At 47.7% G+C, this 20520-nt stretch overlaps 1 protein-coding gene across 6 annotated transcripts in view; it reads right to left on the reverse strand.

Annotated features, from left to right (window-relative positions):
- Positions 1 to 11942, reverse strand: part of ACACA (acetyl-CoA carboxylase alpha) — a 144227-nt gene extending 132285 nt beyond the window's left edge. For 3 of the 6 annotated variants that reach the window (XR_012765895.1, XM_075439870.1, XM_075439875.1), the window contains exons 1-2: positions 4929 to 4971; positions 2695 to 2947 (exon numbers count right to left, since the gene is read on the reverse strand). Coding sequence is in view for 4 of the 6 variants with exons in the window: in XM_075439870.1 (XP_075295985.1) it covers positions 2695 to 2921 (227 nt within the window). In the remaining 2 variants the exon portion in view is untranslated. Of the gene's footprint in view, positions 1 to 2694; positions 2948 to 4928; positions 4976 to 9355; positions 9441 to 11913 lie in introns of those variants that run through there. The other 3 variants (XM_075439874.1, XM_075439873.1, XM_075439871.1) reach the window with 3 other exon arrangements.
- Between the last annotated feature and the right edge of the window lie 8578 nt (positions 11943 to 20520).

Raw genomic sequence — 20520 nt, forward strand, 5'->3', positions numbered from 1 at the left:
GGAAATATTTTTGGCAACTTCTTCAAAAATGTATGCTCCCCTGGACCTGCACCTTGTTTGACCCATTAGTCGAACTCTACAGAACTCTCCATGAATTTATCTTTGTCATTTCAGAACGTGTTGTACCTTTGTGGTTACCAGAAGGAAGCCAGAAGCAAGAATACCTGTGTTCCATTAATTCACTGTCACAGAGTGACTTCAGGCAAGTTGTTGAACTTGTCTTTGTCTCAGTTTCTCCAACTGTAAACATTATTTGGAAATCTTTTGATGAAAGGGACTGCCATTCTGGAAAACTCTTTCAATTCATCTTAGTTTATCTTAGAAAAACAGCCTACAATGCTGTAACTTTCTTTTATTTGAATTGGCATTTCTCTCCAGTTTAACTGAAAGTCAAGTATCCTCAAAAGAGAGCTGCCAAAGTAAGCATGTTACAACAGAGGTACTCAAGGTTGCACACCTATTGCATTACTGCTCTCCGATGCCAGGCAGTGTCCTAGCAGTTGCTTGATTTTCTTGCTCTCCTATTGTCTGTTTCCACACTAATGGTTATGTGTTCATCCAGTTCCTTCTGTTCCTAAAATATATACAGTCCCAGGGCTAGATCTTTTCCTGCTTCAAAATTACCTTTTGTGCTGCCAAACTATTGTAGCTGGCAGTCACTGGAAAGGTACTTTCCTCTACATTTGCATTAAGATTTTCTATTTGTTGTGTTACTGCCAGCTGGCTAAGCACGTCCATCAGTATCACCACGACAATCCTGTAAAGTACAGACTGCTGTCCCCCATCTGCCCAACCCAAAGAGTCTGCGACTATTTGTTTTCAGAGGCTGTCTCCCTGTAGTGGGAAGGGAACCACCACTAAAAGGGCAGACTAAAATTCCTTAATCTGCACAAGCAGAGAAACCAGCAAAACACAGGAACAAACTGAAAGGATTATCTGGTCATACAAATATCTACTACTGGTCAGTAAAAGCCAGCAGCCTTTTTGGAACCACCCATTTCTTCAAAAGCAACAAAGTAAAGCTAGCGAGGGATTGTTCAGTAAAAACTATAGTGGGATTCAGACTGTGCTGTATGTTCCTGGAATGGGTCAACACCTTTCAAAACGGCAGGCAGAAGGAGCAAAGCAAGAGGAAGCTCTTCTAGACTCGGTCCTGACCACTGGGAGATCTGCTGGGAGAACCTGAGGCTGAAAGGCACCAGAACAATCAATCACGGAGCGATTTGTACGGAACTAGCAGACAAAAAGGTCGTAAGCTACATCCAGCTGGAAGATGTGAAGGACAAATCTTTCCAAACCAAAAAATGCATTTCCTTTCCCAACACGTTCAAAAGGCTTGCAAACAGGGGACTATCAATTGCTGCAGTAAATTCGGATGTTTGGCAGGCTTCTGACACTGGCCAAAACTACATTTTCCTAAATCAAACAAGTATGCGTGAAACGGCTGCTGCAGGGTCGCTGGAAATTCAGACGACGGTGAGCAACCACTCTGTCAAACTAGAAGGATGGAAGACGTGGGGCTTTGGTAAGGATTCACTCTGCCACTAACACTGTTTAACATGTTTTTAAATTTATCAGTTACGAGCTTAGCACCAAACTGGGAACAACTGAAGATGCTCTGGAATCAAGAATCTAATTCTAAAGGAATTTGACAAGGCAGCAAAGTAACCTGAAATGGGCTGCTGCAACTCAGTAGTGTCAAGTGCAAACACCGGACTTCGTATAACTTTATGAATATTCAACGTGGTGATCACTCATTGACTGCTGCTCCCCAGGTGCCATACCTCCTCACCCCAGCCAGCACTGACAAGGCCTTGGGTACACTACTGCGTACAGGTCTGGGCACCAGCCCCCCTGCAATACAGCAGACACATGCAGGGGACTTGCAAGAGTGCAGCGAGACCGATCAGACACCAAGAAACTGTGACACGTACACACACGGAAAAGTGTAAGACACCTGGAACAGAGAAAACGCCAGTGGGTACATCCTGCTAGCGGTATGCAAATCAGTAACGCCATAAAAATAAAGGGGCATTTTGACAAGCAAATATTTACACCACGATTTCAAAATCCCAACTTCATAGCTCATTCTCCCCGAGCTGCAAGCAGCAGCTACCATATTCAGCCTTGGCTTATCACCACTTTGCAGGATACCATTCTTTTCTTTAACTATCAACACAACTTTCTCTACCCAAAACAAAAAACACTACAAGTGATACAGAGTCACTGATCTTACTCAGGGGTCCTGCCAATTCTCTGGCTACACATAAAGCACCAAACCCCAGACAAAGACAAAATAAGCAAATCATGTCTTTGTTCTCAACAAACACAGCCCATCTAAAACACATACAAAAGTGAAAACTTTAAAGGTCTCGGTCAGCACACTTCAGTTTCCTGCAAGCCAGGACAAGCGACAGGCAGCATAAGCAAGCTCACTCAACACTGAACACCCAAGATGTCCGAACGCTTAAGGAAGTCAGGCACGGATATTCCATTAAAACCAGAGGAAAACAGAAGGTTTCAGTACAGATAAACATACGAGAGGTCATTTTGAAACAGAATGCTAGAAGATGTCTTGGCACAACAAAAACTTTTGAGGCCAAACCCCGATATAAAGTTGAATCTTTGGATTATCTTTGGAATTGCTGGGGTAAAAAGACTGGAGACTGAATCCGAGTACTATGTTAGCCGTACCTCATATGGCTTGCCAGGCCATCTTGAGCATTAGGAAGTCCTAGATCTGAAAGGGAATCCGAGCAGACAGACACAGGCGACAAAGACCTCTCTTTCTCCTCTAGCAGATCAAGTTTCACCAAGGAGCTCGTCTCGTCTTCCGAGTTATCCTCTGACACAGAGCCAATAATAAAGCGAGAGTGAGGGTTCATCTCCAGGGGCTTAGCGGGCTGGGAAGACTCTTCCATGGCTCCTACAAACTGGGCTCTCAGCACTGTGTGGGGCAAAGGAAGGCAAAAAAACAAAACCTGAGGTTAATAACTGCTATTGCAGGACAAAGAAGAGGACAAAGCAAGGTTCAATTCTGATAGGAAATGCAATGTTTCAACCCCACAGCTGAACCCAGGCGGAGTCCAGGATCAAGAATAGCTACTTCTGCTATAATCATTGACTTTTCTGTTTGCACAGGGACTATGAGATCAAAGCAGCTGGTGATCCTGATCTGTTGCAGAACCTGTTAGTTTAGACAAAGCTGCAGTAGGCATTTGAAAGAAAAAAAAAAAAGAAATCAGATACAAATGCAGGACTAGAAATCCAAAATTTTTATTTTACTGTTATTCTTTGGTTAGTCAGTTATTGGTGACATTTAAGATCTGACTGTATATGGTCCTTAGCAGCCTGCTCTAGCTGACCCTGCTCAAGGAGAGGGTTGGACTCCACGATCTCCAGAGGCCCTTCCAACCTCAGTCTTTCTGCCGTTCAGTGACTAAAAATTTATATTTCACCAGCATCCAAACGCCGGGACTCATTGCGCTAGGTACTGCACACAGCATTATTTACTGCTGTTCAAATGATGGATTTGATTGGTCAAAACCACCCTTTCCCCAGGCCTTGCCAGGTGTAAGACGTGTTCTCTGTTACAGTTTTTCAGAAGACCTCATGTTTCTTAGGACTCTTTCAGGAATCTGAGCTGATCTACCAGGCACCGGGAGCAGATGCAGCATGCTGGCCAGCAGCCTGCCAGCCAGGAGGGGCAAGGCAAGACCTCAGATCTGTTCAGTGCACGAGCCCACCTCCAGCCACGCTCAACAGCAGACACTTGGGCAAGAGCAAAAGAACGGGCTGAACATACAGTTTCCCTCCCCAAAATATGATCTCCGCTTCCCATGCCAAGAGCTCATGCACATCTCAAGCCAGAATTGCTACCTTTGGGCTTAATGTCATGAAAAGTTTCATGTGAGGCAAAATAAGTAATTTTGAAGTTTTCACTTAGAGAAGCATCCACAGGTTCTGGAACAACTACAAGATTAATAAGAGTATCTTATAAAAAACGATTCTCTAGGAGTTCTCTACACCTACAACAAGTATAACACAAGCAGTAATAAATTTTAAACTTCTTCCACATACTGTTGTGCCAGCTGCTTTCTCCTTAATCTGAAAATATCAAGCTTCAGGAAGACTTCAATCTTCAAAGCTCGTCCAAGTCTGAGGATGTCACCCCCAGAACGACTTTAACAAATCTAACGACCCACCACTGTCAAAGAGCACGGTCTCGCTCCATTCACACCCACCTCTTCCCTCCCTGCCCCAGCTACGCGCTCACATTGCCTACTCCCCACCAGCCCTGGTGCTTTCCAGACCACCCTCTGATCTGACCCAACAAAAGCATCAGAACTGTAACCAGCAAAACGAGGTAATTTCCTGCAAGGTCAGCAAGTGGAACTGGAGCAGCAAAGGGAGCGGATGGGAAGATACTGGTAAGGAATGATGGGGAGAGAAGCAAAACCTCCCCTTTTTGGCAGCAGTGAACTGTCAGCCACCTTCTCCAACCTCACCCCGACTTTAACCTCTTGGTCCCAGATCACCCATGTCAATTAGGGGATAGTATCTACTTTATGGTAATATACTGAAACTTAGTGGCATGATTTACAACTGTCAGATGAAAATACAAAAGTTCAAGTCTCCATTTTCCATTTAATCATTACATAGAGAGAGAAGACTCTTCATAAGGGGAACTCTGAGTATCAAAAATTTGGTGTTGTTCCAACGGGGAATGAATGCATTTTCTTCAAAATTAAAAAATAATTAAGCTGAAAAAGAGCATGACAGACGGAGAAAGCAAAGGAGCACCTCCCAGCACAGACAGGTGGGATGGGGAGCAAACATCTGGTATGCCCTGCTCCGCCTGCCTTTGATGCACTCACAACTACACACAACTGAAAATCACATCACTATAAAATTAAGAATGCACAAACCTCTTGTTATTCTTGCAATCTGAGCAGTTATCCACTTCCAAAATGAACTGGAAAAGAACAGAATTAACAGGTAAATATTGTGAAGAATACTCTGTGTGTGTTCTCCTGACTATACGAATCATCGAACACGAAACCACGGTGAAAAAGCCACAGGTACAGAGCAGACGAGATCACTCGCTCGGGGCCGCAGCGCAAACCGGGCCCTGAACCCGCGATGCTCGAGTCGAGCCCTGCACCTCCTGCTCGCCCACCGTTCTGGCAGCTCCCGAGCGGTGTGTCAGCACACACCTGATCCTCCCACGTATATTTTAGTTCTGTTTCTCAAAGAGACTACGCTTTGTACCAGTGCTATGTACCTATGTCTAGCTTTTTTTTGTCTCTGTCAAATTCTGAATCTGCTGGCCAATTTCAGCTGAATTTGACGGTCAGGAGTAACTCCCGATGATAATTAGAAATCCTGTGGAAAACCAGTGGCTAGAAGACACGGCTGACATACCACATTTTTACATGAAAAAACCCAGTAGTTTACCTGTAAAACAAACAGCGACGCAGCACTACAGACAAGGATGAGATGAGGGGACATTCAGCTCAGGGCCCCAGTCCCCAGCAGGTACTGCACCACGCGGAAAGGACTGGATTGGTACCCTGAACTCTCACGCCATACTGACATCCTGAACCGGTGGGAAAACCCCAGCAGCCCCGCTAATTATAGCCGTGTTACGCCAAGTACAGGGATGCAGCATAATTGGTTTGACATGAACAGGACAGCTTCCATCCGGTGCAGAAGCAGAACCGGACCACGTTCTAACACAAGCAGGACAGGATGGCAGTCTCAACGAGAGCACAGAGCAGGCATTTACAGGCAGCGCAATCCTTAAACACCACGCTCTGTCCTGTCATCGGGAACCGAGAATTAAAAACTGACCCAACTGGCTTATGCACTTTTACCATGAATGTACTTGACTGAATTATTTAGATCAAACCCTGTGTTGACATCCCTACTCCCACAAACTCCAGTTTCACCAGGGCCACAGGCAGTTCATTTCTCAGAGATGTGCTTAGCCATTTTATGATGGAAAAGCCACCAGTATCTGGCCACCACGGGCACCAGAAGGGTGGATCGATCTGCCTTTTCTGAGGATAGAGATGGAGAAGGAGAAGCAGGACTGCAAAGCCTGCATGCCCATCTGTGACTTGCAGAAACGAAACCACACAGGAAGATTTCTTCAGCTGAGGTGCTTGGGCAGGGCTTATAGCTCCAATAGCACCAAGTTTAATCAAATTTTGTTTGCGCATATAAACATGAAGACAATATTTATGTGTATATTTATCCTGGCATCAGATCACTCCTCGAGAATTTCATCCAGACGGATTTACTGTTGGCACAGTTATCAGCAGTGAAGAATCTGGGATACAGCCAAACTAACTTCAACCCTTCTTTAATGAAGAAAAACTTTTTCTAACTTCAAGAACTTACATGTTAATAAGCAAGTTTCAAGACTTTTTTTTTTTCCCGAAGCAGAGAAGGAAACAGGAACAGGCAGTGAAGCATTTCACTCAAATACTCCATGAGAAAGAACCGAACCAGTGCCAAGGCTCCCAGTCCCCAACACCACCCTCAAACAACTTGACTCCAACACCTTGTGTGCACAACGCTGCTCAAAAGCGGTTTGTTATCCGTGAAGCCCCATTCAAGTCCCTCTACCAATGCACTTCCAACCCCGTCCCATTCAAGTCCCTCTACCAATGCACTTCCAGCCCCTTGTAGTCCAGTCCCTAAGTCATGAAGTTCTGCCATCAGCTGGTAACTCAACATCATACTGAATCAGGCATAAGCCCAGCTCGTTCTCAGCACGCTGAAATTTTAAGTTGATTTCAGCATTGTCTGGGGCCAAATAAAGCACAGACATTCTTGGAGATCTCCTCACAGAAGCCTTTTGCTTTCAATGCTGCAAACAGAACACACAAGTCTCACCCAAACTCTGCATGTTGCATTCGCTGTCTGAAACGTAACGGCCATAGGTTGTAACAAGCATCCTGAATCCAGCCAACCGCCAGGACAACGTCTGTGTACCACTAACCGCTGCAGATGGACTGTTTAATAATTTGAACTAGACCCTAAAAACTCAAATTGTCTGGATCTTCAGCAACGTACAGCCTCTACACTTATTTCTGCAGGTGTCAACAGCCTGTCAGACAGGATAACTTTTGCAGAGACTGAAGAAAAACCCTGTAATTTACAGAAAGATGCAGGTTGAGAATTCATTCTTGCAAAGAGAACAGGGAACATCACACTCACTGAGCCTGCTCAGCTACAGAAATCTGTTTAATCACAGCTGAATCTTTACAGAACCGGAGCCACGCTGCCTTCCCTCCTCCTTTAGCAACCGGCTCGCACCGGAGCTCTGAAGATACACAGCACCTTCCGAGCTCCCCAGCTCTGCAGGTATCAAGGCATTTAAGGCCCCAGTCGTGTTCGCGCTACAAGCGGTGAACGCTCTGCAATCCAGACTCAAAAAGTAGCGTACCTGGTTTTGCCTGAGGAGAAACAAAACCCAATTAACTGCTCCACAACCCTACTACTATCATTAGTAAAATTTTTGGCTTGACAGTAAAATGCATATGTAAAAATATTACACTTTAAAAGTTTTGGTAACAGTTTCACTTCAAGATCTTTTTTTTTATTGTAAAATACACCTAGACAAGAAACTTACATCCCATCAGTTGGAAATTCTGTTTCCAGTTTTTTCAAACCATCCCATTCTGAAGACGATTACACTACTGGAATGAACATTCTCCTGGCAGCAAAAATGAGCTATAGGTTCTTTCAAAGACTCAGAATAATGCCTCTACAATATTGATAAGTCATATAAAAATGAAGTTAGCAAAACTGGTTTTATCTAAAGGTCTCCTGTTTAAAGCCCAGGGATCTGTGGTATTGCTAATCAACACAAATAATTTTAAAACCGTGAAATGGCCGTGTACTTTCACCACCCGAACCGAATGAACAGGGTGATAGAAAACAAAGTAAAAACAGATGGCATCCGTGCAACAATTTGGCTACTTAATTGCTTTTACTGAACACAAAAAACCAGCAACATGCCCACCTACACCAGGACGGGCAGTGAGTTTCTGGGTGAGCAGAGGGCAGAGATGCTTTCTGCACCACAACGGGCCAGCGAGCATCAAACCACCGACCCATCGGGCTTGGTCAGGCCGGCTGCCGCGGCATTTTAAGTCTCACTCCATCTCAGAACGTCGCCAGCCTGCATCTGTATGCAAGCGGCGGGCCCCGATTCCAGGGCTGCTCCACCTGAGCCAAGCCTCCCGACAAGTAACAGGGCTTCGCTCCACTTCCCACCCTAAAATGTTCTCAGCTAATACCAAAGACCCTGCGAAGCTCTTTTGCTTCCAATGTATCGAAAGGTCCTTTAGAAACAGCAATTCCACAGGTTAGAAGTTCCAGGTAGTTTTAAGATTTACCGTGCTCAACATTAGACACGTAAAGCTAAATATACCAGTGGAATACACGCTTCCCAGGTCTCCTCCAGCGAAACACGTCCATGTCACTTCCAAAAAGAACAAAGGCAAAAAACAGAGCCTACCCCAGCTCGCTAAAGCACTGCGGACTGTGTCTAACTCCCACCGCCTCCGAGAGAATTGGGCACAGCTTAAACCGTTTGCCGCAGATTTACAGCCTCCTAAACGGGAACAGACTACAATTCTACTTTCCATTTTTCTTTTAAAAGCGGCCCGTTTCATTGCACAACTTTCTCGAGAAGATCTAAGCAAGGAGAGGCGAGAGCATCAGCCGGCAAATCTCGCTTGTACAACTTTATGATCGGCAAGCAGCCGCAGCGCCTTCCAGCCGGCACCGCCGGGGCTCCGCTCGGCCCCTCGGCAGCCCCCGGCCCCCACCGGGACGCCGAGGCCGGCCGGGCAGCCCCCACGCCCCGCCGCCGCGGGTGGGCCGGCCCCGGCGGTCAGCCCGCTCGCACGAGGCGAGGCCGCGCCCCAGCCGCCGCTCCCGGCCCGGCAGGGCCCACGCGTGGTGGCAGCCGCAGGCCCCGCTGCACAGGGGAGCGAGGGGGGCGAGGGGGGTCGGGTCTCCCCCCCGCCCCGGGCCGGGGGGGGGCCGGGAGGAAACCGGCCGGCTGGCTCTTCCGGGCGGCGGGAGGTGCCCGCGCCGCGCCCCCGCGCCTGGAAACCCCCTTCCCGCCCCCCGCCCGCCCGGCGGGACCGCTCCCGAGCCGGAGGCGGACCGGGGCCGCCAGCAGCCCCCCAGCACCGCGCCCGCCCGGACAAAGCCCGCGGCACGGCGCGGCCCGCGCTCCCCGGGGCCCGGCCCCGCCCAGCCCCCCGGCGCCGCCCGCCCCCGGCCCCACACGCGCCCCTCCGCCCCGGCAGCTCGCGGGCCCGGCGCTCACCTCAGGGTGCTGGGAGCGGCGGAGGCGCGGCGGGCCCCCGGCCTGGCGCTGGGCACCGGAGCTGGCGGGGCCGCGGCGCCGCTCCCCACCACGTCCTCCGCGCGGCCCCGCCCCCGACCCCGCCTCCCGCGCCCGGCCCCGCCTCCCGCCACGGCCCCGCCGCCGCGGTGGTGTGATGCGAGAGGTTACCCCGGGTCAGCCACCTCTAACCCCGCCCCTCCCGAGCCCGGCCCCGCGCCGCTCCCATTGGCCGCCGGGGGCAACACAGTGGGGGGCGTGACCAATCAGACGGCCCGCGCGGGGCGTGGCCAATGAGGAGATGCCTATGGCCTGAGCGGCCGGCTCGGCGCGCCCACTGTCTGCCGGCGCGGGGGGGCGGGGGGCGCTCCCCTCCCCGTTGGCGCGGTCCCCCGCGTCCCCGCCTGCCCCGAGGGCCCCGCGCGCCCTCCTGTCCCGAAATCGCCGTCTTTTGGGGAAAAACTGCACGGCGGGGCCTGGCGGGCCCAAGGGGCCGGCCCCGGGCCGTGAGCCGGGCGCTGCTGCTGGCGGTGCCTCGGCCTTGAGGCGCCGGTGCCGCGGGCGGACCGCGGCTCGGTGAACTGCCCCTTCTGCTTGTCTCCGCTTCAGTTCCGTTACCGGGGGGCCCAGGCTTAAAGCGAATAAGCAGTGCGAGTTTAACTCCCCAGGCCGCTGGGTCTGCTCACCCGTGTAGGCTGGTGCCAAAGGGGCCGAAGAGCAGCACGTGGCGGCGCTGGGGTCCATGCCGTGGGCTTCGTCGCGGCGAGGACCTTCCCACGGGGCTCGGAGGGACAGAACCGAGCCCGCACGCCGCTGCAGCTCCCTCTCCCTCGTGGCGTCATTAGCGTCTGCGCCGGGCTCTTCGTATGGCGGGTGATGCTGGGCTGGAGAGGATGCTCCCGCCAGCGCGGGTCCTGCTGCTGGGACGGCTGTCCCCGGCTCACAGAAACTTCACGGCAGCAGCGGGAGGGAGGACAGAACCGTGAACTGCCCCGGCCCCAGACTTCAGTTTAAAGCTGCTGGCAGTTTCTTTTCAAAATGTGTTTTAAGACCGAGCCAGTGGTTACCGGGGATGCGAGACTGGGCTCTGCCAGGAAGCAGCACGCTGGCTTGGGAGAGCACGTCGGAGCCCGGGCCTACCGCAGGCCGGTACTACACACACCCGGAAAGTCCCGTCGGGGGCTTTGTAGCTTTGTGGTTAATAATATTATTAGGGGGATCAGAGCTTGTTCTCGCTTCCGTCAGGACTAAATCCAGAATATTGTTCCTCGCATGGGCGCTTTTATTTATACCTCCGTAGATACATCTTTTACATAAAGAATCTTCCTCTATTTAAGTATTTTTATGAAGGAGCTAAAAGAGAAGCTTAATCATACACAGTGCTAAATCCCAACTCACGCAAAAGTGAGGGGGAGGACTTGGCAGGCTGAGGGGTTGTGTCCTAAATCACTGACAGTAACTACACACAGAACTTACAAAATCGGGGATTACGACAGGTGCTTAGTCCATCCTGCCTGGTGTTCCGAGTACTCCGGTCGTGCTAAAACCTGCACGCTGCTCGTCTGCCCTGCCCATTTCATCCATACAGCTCTTAAATACCATTCAAATACTGCCGGAGGAGTGATTGCTACATACAATGAAATCCTGGAGCAACTCTCCCATTCAAGGGCAAAGAGAGAAAAGAACACGTGAAAACTGCAAAGTTACATTAACCTTAAAAATAAAGCACGGGTTTGGAAGGTGCTTTTGAAATTTAACAGTCGTAATAGCCCTGGGCCACCCTCAGCTTTGATGGCCTCAAAGCAGCACTTCATTTATCATCACAACATTAACAGCTGGGCTTTTTCACAGATGGATCCTAGGGCACATCATACAAGGGCAGCTGTTAATACCCTGCATACATACAGCACAGAACAGATCCCAAAATATTCCATTATGTGACTTTTACACAAGCAAATAAAAGCTTTTGGCTCTACGTCTTTCACACCTGCTCTGGCCCACTGAAGCCAGCAAGAAAATCTCATCTCATAGCGAGCAAGTGTTGGTGGAACACTTGTTACACCCAGCAACTATTATTGGCCGTGCTGAATCAAATCCCACATTTTGGACACCCGGTGAATTTTGCTGACTTACACAGCAGCAGAAATGGCTTCAAAATTTCCCTCAGTTCTAGACTGAGGTAGTTACAAAGGACTAATTTAAAAAGTGCCCAAGTTTCAAATTGTGGGCAGCAATAATGTGTGTTTTAATACAAACACACTGTTTCACAAAGTTCAGACATACCTTCCAACAGTTTTATCAGATCTGAATTGTAACCATGTTTCTCCTTTGTGCGGAGGGGGTCGGTTAAAGGCATGTCCTTTTTCTACTATGTTCAGAAATTGGACACAGCACATTATTTACTCTTACCTGACTTATGAGTGCGTGCACTGTTTACGTGTGCAACCCCTCCTCCCCCCCATTTTCTCAAAAAAGCAAGCGTAGCCTTAAGAATGCAAGTAAATAATTTCAAAAAAAAAAAACAGGGAAAATGTTATTACCTTGTGTGACACCAGGTTAGGGTTCCACGTCTCTTCCCCAGGCTCTGATAACATCCCCAGCGCAAACAGAGGAAAGATCATCCCAGGTTAGGGGGGTTAGCGATGCCACCCATGCTGGCACAACTCACGTCCTGGCAGACAAGCAAAAGAGAAAAAGGTCAGACAGCTTTTTAAAGCAAAATCATGTTTTAGCTATTTAGAAAATGTTACAGAAGATATTAAACAGCAGAAATCAAATGTTCATCCTCGCAACGCTGACAATATCTGCCTGTTTTCAAGGTTAATCACTAACAAAATACCTCATCCTCTCCAGCTAGCAGGTTAGCTGCCATCACTACCTCGCTCCACTAGACGTGCTGTTACTGGTCCTAAGTTTTGCTACAGCTTCAGGAAGCCCCCGAAATGGTCTTGTCTAACGGCAAAGTTAGGCTCGTCTCGGCATTCCCAGCCCAGGAAGAGAAGCAGCAGAACTAATCAGAAAGCGAAATTGAGCTCTGTAGATGGGATGGTGAACATTTAGTAACGGTATTGCATACCTGCATTAAACATTTAGTTGTTTGAAATTATTAATAACCAAATCATCTTTCAAATATTTTTGAAGTTTTACAGGATGAGGAATTTTGGATTCCTAATGATTTCTATCCTGAGAAAGTTGCATAAAAATTAGCAAGTATGGAAATATGCTTAAAAAAAAGGATACAGAAGTGTCTCATCCAAACTTTCTTTTTAAAGAATCTTTGGATAAGACGTTTCTGATCAGCTGAGCAAGAATACACCTACTGACAAGATGATGAACTCCTCCTCTGTAAAGGATCCTAGCAGGTCTGCCTTGGAGATCTGTGCACCACATTTCACAAGCAGAGAAATGTGAGTGAACATTTTTATTTCATTTTGCATTAATATACTATTTCCAAAATAAAAGATTCATTTCACTGGGTAAGCACTTACATGTGTTGATTTGCTGCTGCATACTCTTTGTACTACACTTGCGGGGGGGGATTGTGTGGGGTTTTATACTTCTCAGGAAGATTCACATTCTTATTTTTTTTTTTACACTGGCAAATGCTGAATGGTATCCTTCTTCTACACTCACTCTTGATGGCTGCTGTCAAGCTGCATTTCATGGTAAGTGGATGTCAATTATGAACAAACACAGCACTTCAGAAAAATACTGAACACAATCGTAAATATGAGGGCCAATTTATCAGGAAGCCCTCCTAGGGATGGAGCAGATCAAATGTTCCTCCCACTAGCCATGCTAGCTGAGATTCTGGAACTACTTTACCTTTTCACACTTTTATGACAGTGGAGTAGTTTTTTTTTTTTTTTTCATTCAATGAAAAAGTCATTGAACTAAAGCAGCTGAATACACTAAAATAAAAAAAACTGCCAGAGGGAAGTGCAAAGAGAATCTGGTTTTTGTACCACCTGATAGATTGTAAATATTAAACAGTTATACTACAATCCATCCTTACCCACCATGAATATCTAAATGAAATAGGTATGCAAAATAAATATCAACATGCAAGCCCTTGCCACTCCATTTGCTCTCTTTTTAAACTTAAACATCTTCTGGCATTATCAGTGCTTACAGAAACGTCTTCTTGAGCCTCTACAGTATCAGTCATTTGAAATGTCAGGGGTTATTTTAGATAGAACAGCAATATTCTGTCCTTCCTTCTGTGGTCGGGGACATAAACCTGGGGCTATTCAGCATTTAAAAGCCAGAGGCTTTAGAGGAAAAAGTGATTTCCATCGCCACCTTGTGTCTAATATAGAAAATGCCCATTCTCCAAAAACGATCCACCCAACGGCCTGAAGAAATCTCACCGGGACTTGTTGACTAAACCCGCAGACAGCAGCCCGATACTTTTCCCACTTCTTTCTGGATGCTGCCTTTATGTACAGCCTCTGAATTTGGTGGGCACAGCTGCCCCTGAGAGCCACTGCATTTCACCCCACGGCACGTGTAGCTCCCTCCTCGCTCCTGGGAGCAACCTGCCCCGGGGCCGGCACCTAAGCAGAGGCTACCCTCATTTCCTAAGCAGTTTTAGGCTTCATCAACAATCTAAGAAGCCCAAAATGGGCTGGGACCTGTCTGCTCGAAATGGGCTGGGACCAGTCTGCTTGGCATCGCTTCTCCCTGTGCCAGGGCTCTGGAGGAAATCGCTGCCAGCGCTTGCGATCCTTCGCAGCACTCAGAGCCTCCCCGAGCAGGTGGGAAGGCTTGTCTCTACAAGAGACCTGTGAGGGCAGGTGATGCCAGCGGAGGGATTACACGGCGCTGGTTTTACTCGACCTAAGCGGCATGGCGTATTTAGCCACGCTTGTGCACCAAGGCTCGCCCTGGGCCCACGCCTGGCCGGGATCTGGGCAGGTTCAAGCCCCCAGCAGCTCCGCAGAGGACGCTGAGGACCCTCTCTTCGGGGGAGAAGGCTTTAGGAACGGGTTCTGTTTGCCCCTCAGCAATGGGGCGGCTGCCATGGCAACCAATTCTAGAAGGAGCTCAGCCCCCTGGCAACCAGCTGTCTCCAGTCTGCACCAGGACCGCAGCGTGGGCTGGAGAGCTCTCCCTCGAGACGCCGCATTTACCTGAGTGCTTAACTCTGGGACTCGTGTTCAGGACCGGTGTTAATCTGCGACGTACCTACTGAAAGGAGGTTTGACCGACAGAGGTTTTTTTCAGGTCCATTTTTTACAAATTTCCACATTTCTCCTGACAGGATCAAAACTAGAAATTAAAACAATCTACAGTGAATCACGGCTCTAACTTTAAACCCTCCGTATGTTGACCAGGTTAAAGGTGCAGGAGTTTTGAACAGCAATATACGATTACAGAGCTATTCAGCAGTCTCTACTAATCCGCTTGCTATCTGCTTGAACACTTTTACAACGTTACTCAAAGGAAGCAGTAAAGATAAAAAGGGCTTCAAGATTGTCAAGATAAGACGTGATTATGCTCACAATATTAATATTTAGCTTAGTGTTTGTGCACAACCATCGCGACAGAAAAGGTGAGTTCACATACTTGTAAGTTCTAACTGAATAAAACAATTTCGTAAGAGACTAACTTCTGTAATATTAGGAATAAATATATCTTTGTATGTTAACTTCCTCTCCTCCACCATATGCTGAACTAAGTCTTTAATCCATGTGCCCTCACCTCAAATTCTTGCACCTCTGCTGTCAGCAAAACGCTGACATTTAAAATTAGTTACTAAAAGACGGTAGTACTGAGTTAACTACGCATTGTAATTCAAAGCAGTTGATCCTTCCCTCCTTTCCCTCAGACCCCACAGACTACAAATGTCATGTGGAAAATGCCTCAGAACCATCTGGTGGAATAAGAAGCCTGAACATCTTCCTGCAAGGTAAGGAGCCAACAGCAGAGGAAAGCTGTCAGGGCTGCCAATGCCGTGGTTAACGTTTTCAGCTGTCTCGGCTATTCCTCAGCCACCTGACCAAAAAGGACACAAGAGGTCATGCAAAGTTTTAGCTCTGTTTTGCTAAAAAACACAGAGACCATTATAGTAACCTTTGATGGGTTGGTGTCACTTGCCATCAGTAATTACGCACAAAATCTGAAACTTACAGATTTCAGCATCTGAGCGCCTCGGCTCGCACACAGCCTTTTGGCCCCCTGGGCAACAGGGACCCCGACCAGAGGGGTCTGTCGACTCTCCAGGGAGCTGCCCACAGGTAGTTACGCTACTATCAAGTTAGACAGCGTGAATATTGTCCTCTGGAGTGCAACAACTTGCTGTGCTTGGGCTTTAACAATAAAGCTAGTCCAACAAAAAAGAACGACCAAAGGGATGATGCACAGAGAGCCTGCTTGAGTTCTCCTCACTGTAGCATTAACAGCGAGCTGTCTCTGAAGGTCCTTTACAGCAGTACGTCCCTCACAGCTAACTGTGCTGGCCTGAACCTTTCGCAAAAGAACCGCAAATAATTTAAAAGAAGCCATTTCTAATGTTTCTTCTCCTTTTCCAGCCCCTGGGATTGCAGCAACCAAGGCGAAGTTAAACAGGACCCGAAAACTCATCACTCTGGAATGCTTTAGTCTTCAAAGCCCCATGCAAGTAAATCTGCTGTATTTGGAGACGGTGCATGGAGATCTGACAGACCAGAGAGCAGAGAAACGTACCCGGCCGGGCCTCAAAGTCGTCACCAGTGCAGCCAGGAAACCCGCTATCGGCCACACCTGTGCTTTACTAACACGCCACAGGAAAAAGCTTCAGGGAAAATTTATTCTTAAGGGAAAAGGTAAAAAGTTGAACGCAGCAAATATGTGTTTAGGTATGTCAGAGGATGGCAGTCTTCAATTTCACACAGCTGATACCCTAGCAGTTATTAAAAAAACTGTTTGTCCCTTTGTATTACAAAAAAAACCAACAAGTAATGATCCAGAATTAACATTATTGAAAGCTTCAGGTTTTGAAACAATTCATTGCTGTTGTTTTCCCTTCTTTTGCGAGGGCCAGGATGTTTTGGCAATAAAGTTTCCAATATTAACACACGCAGAAAAAAATTCTGTGCATTGGAAAATTGCATACAAGCAAGAAAGGTAACTGTCTCTAGTACTCTGCTGCAAATTGCCAGGTACACTGCCACCTCTAGCCAGCTGTGTCAGCGTGCAAGTAACTCTAGTCTTCAACTATTTCTGGTTCTTCAGTTTAAACAGAAACAAACATCTGGTTTTAAAACCTCTTTTTACTTCCAGTGATTCTACCAGGGATATCAAATTGTGTTACAGCAGCAAAGCTGCCCAGGCTGAAACTTTCTGCAGCGGGTTTGACTGTCCTGCACGTGCGCCAAGAAAACCAAATGTTACAGAGTAAGTACCGATTCTCCCTCCAGAGCCACAAAAGCAGCACAGCAGTAGACGTAAGGACAGAAAAAGATCCTGGCTTTCACACACACACCTTTGACGAAGCTCTCCCAAACAGCAATTTTCTATTCAATAGCAGTATTGCCTCGACCAATAAACGCACTGGCCCAGGTGCTTTGTGAATCCATGGCTGTAACAAGAAAACAGTATTTAAGCATTGACTTTCACAAGAGTTACCCGCATTCAAGTGTGCCCCACAAGGGCTCCTGGCTTCTCTTAAAAACCTCACCCGACTTCAGCGGGAAGTTACAAGCCTTACTACTGTGACTGGCCTTACGCACCCGTTTCATCTGGGGACCAGGCAGGAACTGAAAGATATCTGCAATGTTTTAAAGTAAAAAGTTTGTTAGATTCTAGAGAGATTTACAGCTTCCTGTGAAAGCCTACAGGAGGCTCTGAATTGTTCCTCTGCTTGGGTCCACCTAACTTAGCCCAACCCAACCAAAATCAAGAAAATTTTGAACTCTCAAAGACTTGTAAACACATCTGAAATATTCTTCTCCATCTCATTTTAGAGGGAAAACCATCCACACGAGACAAATATATGCTGAACAGACAAAAACTACATATCGTCGTAAAAGTGGTCACCCCTTACATCCTGCTAGCCTTTGGAATACCCTGTATCGTGCTTGCTATATTTGCAATTCTCTGCCTGGTAAGTTTTTGAACATGATTGATAGCTTCTCATCTTAACCCCCCACACCTGAATACAGCCTTGTAAGTGTGACCAATGAGTTGAAACAGTTCTCAGGAAGGGAGAACTGTCCTTACAGATATGGAGAGAAGCTGTGTGCTCAGTATAGCGAGACAAGAAACACACACAGTCTGAGGTTTGCAGACCTGAATTCACTGTACTATGCTGAGTGCAACCATCTCAGACTTCTTCATCTATCAGGACATTGCCTTTCCTAGAAGAAACCTTGTTCCTCCTTCTCAGCAGAAATTAGCAGCAGAGTAATTCATTAGCCTCTCAGCAACCCAGCTACTGGTTTGCAAGACGCATAGTTGATTTTTGGTTGCAATCAACTGCTCCCAAATTACTGCTGTCAGTGTGAGGCAATTCTGTCAAACAGCAGCCCAGAACAAGCTTGTGCTCTCGTGCATGGGCAGCTGCTGGCCAGCTGGGAGAGGTACTCCTGATGCCAGAGGAAGAACAGTTTTGGGGTGGAAGAGAAGAGGCAAGACTTCCCAAGGACAGGTAACCCTCTCCAGGTTTCTGGGCTGCAGGATTAACCACTTCAGCATGCTGGTTGAGAGCCTATGTACAAAAGGGAGATACTCCGAACAAAAGACATCAGAGGCTGCAATATGCCAGCTTCCTTCTGTAAAGCATTACTACTTTGGTGCCTAAAAATCCTGTAACATTCACCACTCCAGAAACACGTAGCCTTTTTTCAGTTTTGAACAGCTGGTATTCCCCACCATCCCCTCCACACCCCTAACTGCTTCTGCTTCTTTCCCGAGCGCTTGGGCCCTGGCAGGATCAATTGCATCCAGAGGAGCAGCAGAAGCCTGTCTGCAGCCTGCGCCCCGGTGCAGGACCGAAGAGCAACACTTCTAAGCCTGATTCTGAGGGGCACAAAGCAGAAGCCACCGGAACTTTGCGTCTGACTCCCAGCCTCCCTTCTCCAGGTACTACTGGTCAGTGTCAACCAAATTTGACCAAGGGATAGCAGGCCTCAATGCAAGCAAGTTTCCAAGTGAAGACCTCATTTGGTAGGAAGGAGGCAGCCAAATCTGTCGCCGGGGTGGGCTCAGCCATCGCCATGCTGGCTGGCAGCCGGAGACGGGAGGGAGCCAAGTGAGACAGGAGCAAAGCTGGGCCTGTTGGCACGGGGAGGATGTACGCAGCTCATCCATTCTGCTCTTCACAGGGCAACCTGGTTTCAGGGTGTCGCAAATCCTGATTTAAGATGCTGCCAACTACGCTAATTTGTCACAGGTCCTAATGTAGAATCACTTAAAGAACCACTGTCAAAAGGTTTTTGGCAAAAGTGGTTTTAATACGACGTTGTAAGAATGCGACCTAAAGTTTGATGGCAAGGTTCACTCTGTTAACTACTACATGGAAGGAACACATAATTGAAAAGCGAGTTACAGTCACTCCCAGAGAGATTTGAGACAAAAGGGTATGGAAGACCCTCCTCTTGAGCCCCGAGGCTCAGAATGGACCCCACTGCTTTCTAAACTCCTTCTCAGAGAGGAGCCTAGGTGCAGCTGGATGCAGACTTAGCCCCAGAACTGATTAACAGTTTATGTCTAAAGGATTATATATGAATGTTTCATTAGCATCAATTCAGCACTAATCAAAGTTATCAAGGCAAAAATCAAAGCTATCACACTTGTAGTTTACCCTGGCAGCTGGCAATTCCACACTAGACAGCCACTCGCTGGGGTTACGGGTGAAATCAGTCGCTTACCAAAGATCTGCCGCTGATGAAAGATCTCTCTGCCTCGAGCAGTGTATCTCCAGGGGCATCCCAGCTCAAGGGGGGATCACCGCCATGCAGCCACACTGCCTAGCAGGGAGAGCTCAAAGGAGGCTCGCTTAAGCTGTCATATTTACAGAATGAAGTGGTTGGCTTTTAGTCAAATTATATGTGATAGGAAAGGTACGCACGAGACTCTTTGTACCCACAACTTTCTTTGTTCCTTAAGAAATGAGGCTTGGAAAAGCCCACTATTCACGAGCTGATCACATGATCGGTGTTGCAAGCTCATATGCATCAGCGCTCACCGTGTCACTCTGCTCCGTTGTAGGTTTTCAGAGAACAGACTGAAACCAGAGGAGTTTTGGCCCGGCTACAGCTCAGGGCTTTACCTCCTCCAGAGCCTGCACCAAACCACCACCGACCTGGTCAAGGGGTCAGTGCACCCATCACATAGGTGCACCTAAGCAACAGTTACTGTGCTTGAAGATAGTCCTATCCCTTCCCCTTCAAAAAATTAAATAAACCTGAATTATTAAGGTGCCTTTTCATGAAGAAATTATTGAATCTTGTGCTTCCTACCCCACAAAGTGAACTGCCAAGGTTGAACAGTTATACTCTACTCCCACCTCTCGCTGTGACTTGGGATCAGGTCACTTAACTTCAGCTTATCCAGTTACTTGTCTGTCACCCAGCTCTAACAACTGCCTTGTAGTGGGACTGGAGAGCTTAGCCCTATTGACACACAAGAAGCCCTCTGGATATCACACACACAGAACAAAGTGCTTGAGAGCATTCAATTTGCAGAAATAATTGGTAAATCATTTCAAATAGCAAATGAAAATTACCTCATTTGCTAAAACTTCTGAGTAGAAAAAGGCAGCATGTGAGCACATTACTCATTACAAATTATCCACTTGGATCTTCTTGGGCTGTGACTGTAGTGAGAAATGTGCTACAGCGAGAGGCTCGGAAATTGAACTGAGACCCTTAAGAGCCATTTCACACAAGCCATTGAACAGCCATCAGGTAGTAAAACCTTTGGGCCTCTACTAAGCTGAAAACCACTTAGACTAACGGCAAAAGACTTTTTACGTCATCGCTCCCCCCAGGAGACATCAGGCACGCTGTAACTTTAGTTCAGCCAGGAGATGTCGCACCACTAAATTACTGATCTGAAAAACGCCAGCATGCGTGCGCGACTCCGGGAGTGGGGCTGTTCAACATTCCTCATGAATATTTTTTCTTTCCTTGCCAGACAGACGCATAATAGCAAGACTCTTACAG

Source organism: Opisthocomus hoazin, chromosome 20, assembly GCF_030867145.1.
Source record: "Opisthocomus hoazin isolate bOpiHoa1 chromosome 20, bOpiHoa1.hap1, whole genome shotgun sequence".
In the NCBI taxonomy this organism is placed as follows: Eukaryota; Metazoa; Chordata; class Aves; order Opisthocomiformes; family Opisthocomidae; genus Opisthocomus; species Opisthocomus hoazin.